Genomic DNA, 6855 nt, shown 5'->3' with positions numbered 1-6855 from the left:
CTGCACCGCCCCTCCCTCGCATGCGCGCGTGCTGACCGCCAAACACAGAAGCACAAGTGAAGCCTTTCTTGATTTCACGCTGATTTGTTCATGCCATGATCAGTGGAGGCTGTGAAATATCATTGCAACTGTTCCCACTGTTCACTGGCCGCTACGTGACAAAATAGCAGGTCGCTCAATTAGAGAAGCAACTAAAGGTACACTGAATTTTAATTTCACTACCAAACAAAACAAATTTAGTTTAGTTAATCAAAAATCCAACAAAATTTGTTAGCATACTAAGTTTAAAATTAAATCAAATAAAGCTATACACTGTAACAATATTTTAAATTTTACTGTTGTATCACAAGTGTGATGAAACTTCTGGATCTAATGCAGCATTTAGTCACTTTGACCGCATGAGGGCGATAAACGTCTACTAATCAAATATATATATATATATATATATTTAGCAATACTTTCTGATCAGAATAATTATAAATGATCATTTAAACAGTCACCTTTAGAAAATCATATAATTTTACCACACATGATAATTTGATATGACAATTAAATTGTTTACTTTATAAATTACATTATTTTATGCAACTTGTATTTATTATTATGTATTATTATAGTTGTGAAGTGATGTATGCAATATAAAGTGTTGTTGTGATGATTATTTGTATTGGTTGTGTTGAGTCTTTTGTCTAAGGACAATTTTCTACCTCATTTTGGGATAGACAATAAAGCTTTTGAAATCGGAAAGAGTAATCAATATTTAAAAATAAAAATAATTTTAAAACAGTATTTTAGGAAAGTATTTTTTTATAAATGTAGGCTTATGTATGTATTTTAGACTGTTGTTTTAATGGAAATTATATTATTTTAGCAAACAGCTGTGCCAAACTTTAAAACAATACAGGCATATGAATATAAAATATATAAATATAATAAAAAAATACTTCATTAAAGATTTCGAGACCAAAACCGGCTCCCTTTCTATAAAATAAATGATTACATCAAGTAAAGCCCATCATATAACAAAAGCAAATCCCTGATCATATCATACTCTCTAAAATCAGCTGTGATTAAAAATACAACGTGGGGTTTGTTGTGAAGTTGGGTGTGTCAGGCGGTGTAAACCACGCCCTCTGAATGTCACTCATTTGACTCAACAGGTTTAAATGAGTGTACTCTTGTTTCTCACACAGAGGGCGTCACGTCAATGCAAGATAAACGCAACGCTCTGAATTGACCAGGGATGGTTTATTTGGAAGACACGTTTCTGTAGTGTTTCAGGTCCAAAGGAACTTTCTTCAAAAGCTGTGACTGTCATTTAATCGCTATTATGGGTGATGTGATTTCTTCCAACCTGGACGAAGGCAAGCGGGATATGATTACAGGTAAAACGCGTTTGTATTACATTTAAAAGGAATAAAGTCATTTTCTGTACAACAAAGCTAACGTACTTTAAACGTCGATGGTTTTAAGTAAAAAGAGGGGTTTAGTCAAGGTGGAAAGAACATTTTATAGAATCCTGGACGCGTTCGCGCGCTTAGTTTTTCACTGTCAACATTTACTACCAGACTGTCAGTTCATAACTTTCTTCCTAACTACTTTTAGATTCCACGGAAGGAATAAAGAAATTCATACAGGTTTGCGCAAGTACATGAGGTTGAGTAAATCATGAGATTTTTATTTGACACGGTGTCCTAAAAAAACGCGACGCAACACAGACGCTCGCATATGGTCACAATAACCAACAATTAAACATAACTCAGACTGAACCTAAGAACGCGTCCCGTTTAAACGCCCCCTTAAAGACGAATGCAGGCTTTGAGGCAGAATAGAATAATATTTATCTTAAAAACATTTTTGATATTGCTAATCATCTTGTAAAATTGATATTATACCATTCTATAAAAGTTTCTAAGGCTTTCAACGCGTTTTGCCTACTCTACTCCTTAAAAAAAATCATGAATTTGTAATAGTATCTCAGTATCTTTTAATAGTAATTTTGTGTCCACAAATTATATTTTCTGCTATAATAAAACAGTAACATTTGAAAAATGTCCTTTCATTTTGTGTCCATGAAGCTTAAGTATTTGGGCTGTATTATGGCTCCTCTAGTTGATTTGGAGAACTGGTTATATCCTCTACCTGTAAAGACACCCGTAACCATATATAATTTCCTCACCAAAGCATGATGGGTAATAATCACATTCCTTTAAAGAAATGCACTTTTGACATTTTAAAGAGCTTTATTCTTTGAGGTGTGGAATACCAGAATTTTTGTTACAAAATTTGCTTTTGTTTAACAAGGCTTTTAGAGTTTTCCTAGAAACTTCCAGGTGCTGACAAACTAACACGTGGGAAATGTAACCAGTCCATAACTTGGGACATCAGTAGTGGTTGTGTTTTGGAGCTGTGTCTTGGAGCCTAAGTGTTCTTTTAGAACAATTTCAGTTGTGGAAAACAGTTGAAAAACCAGTTTGAGTGAAACAAACATTGTGAGATAATTTCCAAAAAGTTATTATGGGAAAACAAAAGCTCTTTTGGCTGTGACTGGAAATTTTGGATCGCTGTAACCACACATACTCTAAGAACAAGTCAAGACTAGTAAAGAAATATAGGCTTCATTGTGTGTGTTTGAGGTGCCAGTCCGGATCTCTCACTGATGATAGACTTGAGTCAGTTGATGAGTTGGCACTTCATGAAATGATTGTCTTGTTCTGAGCTTATTTTGGAGAAATATTTCTGAGATGAATGGAGGTGGATCTCGTGAAGACGCATGTGCTGATGTCATAAAATGCTCTATTTGCAGATTCAGCGCTTTTGAAATTCCACCAGAGGTGGGTAGAGTACCCAATAACTGTACTCAAGTAAAAGTAAAAGTACTTCTAGAAATATTTACTCAAGTAAAAGTAAAAGTACTAGTCTTGAATAGTTACTTGAGTAAGAGTAAAAGAGTATCGGATAAAAAATCTACTCAAGTAGTTAGTTACTAGTTACTTTGGGTCATATATACTGAGCCTATTTTTATTTAGATATATAGATAAAATGTATGTAATGTATGCGTGCGTGTATAAATGTATATATTTCATCAGCCTTTACTCCAATTTATGTAATTTATTATAAAACCCTGTCTGTTTACTTAAGTAACAGATATAGGTGTCATGCCATAACATATTTTTAATACGACTGACTTTATATTAAATGTGAATTTAACATTGAAAGTTAATGTGATATAAATATTGCTACTTATCTTTCATTGTTCAGAAAGAGAGCAAATAACATTTACATTATTAAAGATAATTTTCACTGACAGTCTAGATTTCAATCACTCTCAGAAACTCCCATTAAAATCACAGAAACTGTTAACACTGTGAAATCAATATCTTAATTAAAGATTCGTACACACATCTGCACTTTGTTGTTCCTGCGAGAGAATTCGCCAGAAAGAGGTAGGCCTATTCAGTCAGTGAGCGAATGAAGGAAGCACCGGCATTTTAGCGATGACTCATCTGAACGCCTCTGATTGGCCAATGCTTTAATAAGCTCAAAAGAATCATGTGTGATTTGTTATAATGCGCAGCGCTGTATAAACGCATCTATCTCTGGCTCAGCGCCAGCAAGCAATCACAGATCTGAATTTAGCAGCTGATAATATGACTCGCTGAACGTACTTGCACCAGTGTGATTGTATTAAAATTAATAAAATATTAATCGGCTATGTTTTGTCATTTGGAAGCTGCATTCAACTTGACTCCCCTCTGTTATAAGCCACACACGTACAACAAACTAATGTCACAGTGGTATCGTGTACTGTAATCGAATGTAGCCCAAGTTATTACCTGTTAAACAGTAGACAGCACACGCGGTGTTCATCTAATAAGGATCTCCATCGCTAGCAAATAATAACCTTTGCAGATTTCAATTCAGTGCAGTTCCAGCCACGTTTTCAACGCTCTTTCTGTTCTTAAACGTTACAACTCCGAGTGAACCACTTCAGACGCTCAGCGCGTGCGGCAGGGAACTGAACGACTCATTCAAACTGATTCATGAACCAATTCACTCGTTTGCCAATTGGTTTGATCAAGCCTTTGAACAGAATTGACTCAAAAGAATGAATCATTCGCGAATGGGCATCGCTCATTGCCCAGAGAAAAGTAGACGGCGCGTTTGGCATTTAAACTGAAGCATTATAACATTTATTGCATTAAGATAAAGTAACGAGAGGAGCGTCGCCCACAGTAACGAAGTAAAAGTACAGATTTTTCCCCCAAAATTTACTCAAGTAAGAGTATAAAGTACCCATCTTTAAATATACTCCGAAAAGTATTCGTTACCCCAAAAAATTACTCAAGTAAATGTAACGAAGTAAATGTAACTCGTTACTACCCACCTCTGAATTCCACCATTTAGAAACTAACTGTGGGAAGATGTTTAGTTTTCAGAAGAGAAAGCCGCCCTCATGGACTCTCTCTTTATGAAGCCCGGAGCATTACTGAAGATGTTTGTGGTAGATGGACATGAGGTCAGGAGTTTGAAGGGAGGTTTGAAGACAGGAAATTCCTCTAGGGATCTCTAGACCTCCCTCGTGAACCATTTAACTAATAAGGCTGGATGTTTTCTGAGAGAGTGAGCGCAAGTATGAACATGTCTTGGAGTAATGGGGAGTATCTTCTCAAGGTGTCCTCATGCTCTCAGACTTTTGTTTTATCTGTCTCCCCCTTGTCTTTCCCTCCCTTCCTCAATTTCATAGGCAGTGAAGAGTTCATCTGCTGACTGTGCATGCAGGAGAGAATGTTTGGCAGCTTTTGGTCATCATAGTTTATATGGTCCGGGGATAGATAGCTTTGACTTGGTCAACTTTTTTTTTTTTTTTTTTTTTAAGCTAGTCACTAAGGTAAAATCTTACAGGCAGTTACATTTTTGTTGGAATTGCTAAAATGACTTATGGCAGTGTTGGCATCAGTAAATGTTTTATATGACATTGTTTTTTATTAAAAGTGCCTGAATTACGATATGACTCTTGGTGTCTTGTCTAAAAAACTGTTATTTATACATATTTTCAAATGTTCTTTGTAAAGATTAATAACCAAACCTTGGATGAAGAAAAAATTACATGCAAAAATCTAACATTAAAAAAAGGGTGTATATAGGCTAATCGATCTATTGTATATAGACCCTGTTTATACGATAACATGTGAAAGTGTAAATATTATTTGTGACAAATTTAGTTTCTGTTACATTATTTTTAAAAAAATATACTTACTATGTACTGTGCTGTACTATGTACTGTGGGTTAAGTACTGGATTATTTTATTAATTATTATTATTATTATTAATATTATTAGTTTTTCCATGGACTTCGTAGCATTCTCTTGCAGCTCCCTTGGGGTCCAAGTCTGAAGACCCCTGCTCTAATTATACGTGTTAACTTGCTCCGAGTGGAACCCATCTTAAGATGTGATGAATGATGTAATGTGCAGTGTTCACAACAGTATTACATTTCTGGGGTTATGCTGATAAGACGTTTTGCAGCAAAGCGTCTCCAGCACCTGTTCCACCTGTGATGACTAAACGTCTAGAAACACTTTCTGCATATACATGTGAATGAATACAGTGGAATATTCAACACCGAGCCAAAGCAAACTGAGTCTACAAGTTATTGTAGTTTAAAACAATAGTGAGTCTGCTAGAGCAGGGGTTTTCAAACTGTGGGTCGCGACCCACTCGTGGGTCACGGAATGGAACAAGGTGGGTCGCACAAAGTCACTTGGCTGCAGCTAATTTTGCGTTTCAATGACACACAGACACTAACACAGTTCAGTCTAGGGCTGCACGAATGTGACGAGTGGGGCGGGGCCTAGTGCCATGGGAACAGAGCTAGGCCGGTGGAGTGATTGGGAAATGAGCAACACTCACCGGTCTCAAGAACCACGGAGGAGATCGGAAAGATACAAAAGAGGAGCGATGACAGTGAAGGACGAGAGAGGACCAGGCCTGGGTTTTATTTTGTGTTTGTTTTTTATTTGTGCACGGCAGTCATCCGAGAGGGGCTGTCGCGCTGTTTTGTGTTTATTTGGTTATTAAAACTTTGTTTGATTGTCCGCCGGTTCCCACCTCTTTCCACGAAGGAGTCATCGAGGCGGTGGGCTGGAGTGAGTTCGCCCCCCCCCCCCCCCCCCCCCCGGCAACTCACTCCAGCCCACCACATCGAGCACCCTCGGCGGCAGACTCCTTCGCCCTGCTCGATGGCACTGCGGATTCACCCCAGCGGCGAAGGATCTTCGGCAGCGCGCCCCTCCTTCCTCCCTGGCTTCGGCACCAGTGTAAAACATTAAAATCTTCACAATCACAGGAAGAAGGAGGCGGGAACTGGGAACCCACTCATCACAACGATATAGCCCACCAACATTAATAATGAACTGCAATATCCTTAGTGTGATTTTCAAATTGCAATTAAGTCCGTGTGCGTTGCGTGTTTTGAAGGTCTCAGAGCAATGTCATTAAAAGGTTCAATCGGTCTTTTTTTACCTATTTCACAATTATTTTAATCTCCAAACTGTTTTAGATAGTTCTGCTTTGCTTCTTATGCTTTTCTAAAAAAGTGTTGGATTGTGCTCCGTTCTCGCCGACACACACGGAAGGATCATGAATGCAACAAAACACAGCAGCGCAGATCACACTTCACTGGAGTGAGCCTGCTTCACGTTTTTATGGACACTACATATTTTAACGCCAGTAAACAAAAATTAAAACTTGTAAATTTGTAGTGAAATTTTCAGTTGTACTCTAAAATAAAATGGTTATTTTTCTTAAATACTTAATTTCTGTCATAAAAATTTTAAGTAAGATTAGGTTTAA

At 37.2% G+C, this 6855-nt stretch overlaps 1 protein-coding gene across 1 annotated transcript in view; it reads left to right on the top strand.

The window, feature by feature from the left end:
• Positions 1-1178: 1178 nt before the first annotated feature.
• Positions 1179-6855, top strand: part of LOC132130292 (protein Niban 2-like) — a 31830-nt gene continuing 26153 nt past the window's right edge. The window contains exon 1 of the mRNA XM_059541982.1: positions 1179-1385. Within this exon, the coding sequence (XP_059397965.1) occupies positions 1331-1385 (55 nt within the window). The 5' untranslated portion in view covers positions 1179-1330. The remainder of the gene's footprint in view (positions 1386-6855) is intronic.

The sequence above is a fragment of the Carassius carassius genome, chromosome 47, assembly GCF_963082965.1.
Source record: "Carassius carassius chromosome 47, fCarCar2.1, whole genome shotgun sequence".
NCBI classification, from domain to species: Eukaryota; Metazoa; Chordata; class Actinopteri; order Cypriniformes; family Cyprinidae; genus Carassius; species Carassius carassius.
The sequence above is the reverse complement of the archived record's forward strand: the minus strand, read 5'-3'. Positions and strand labels throughout refer to the sequence as shown.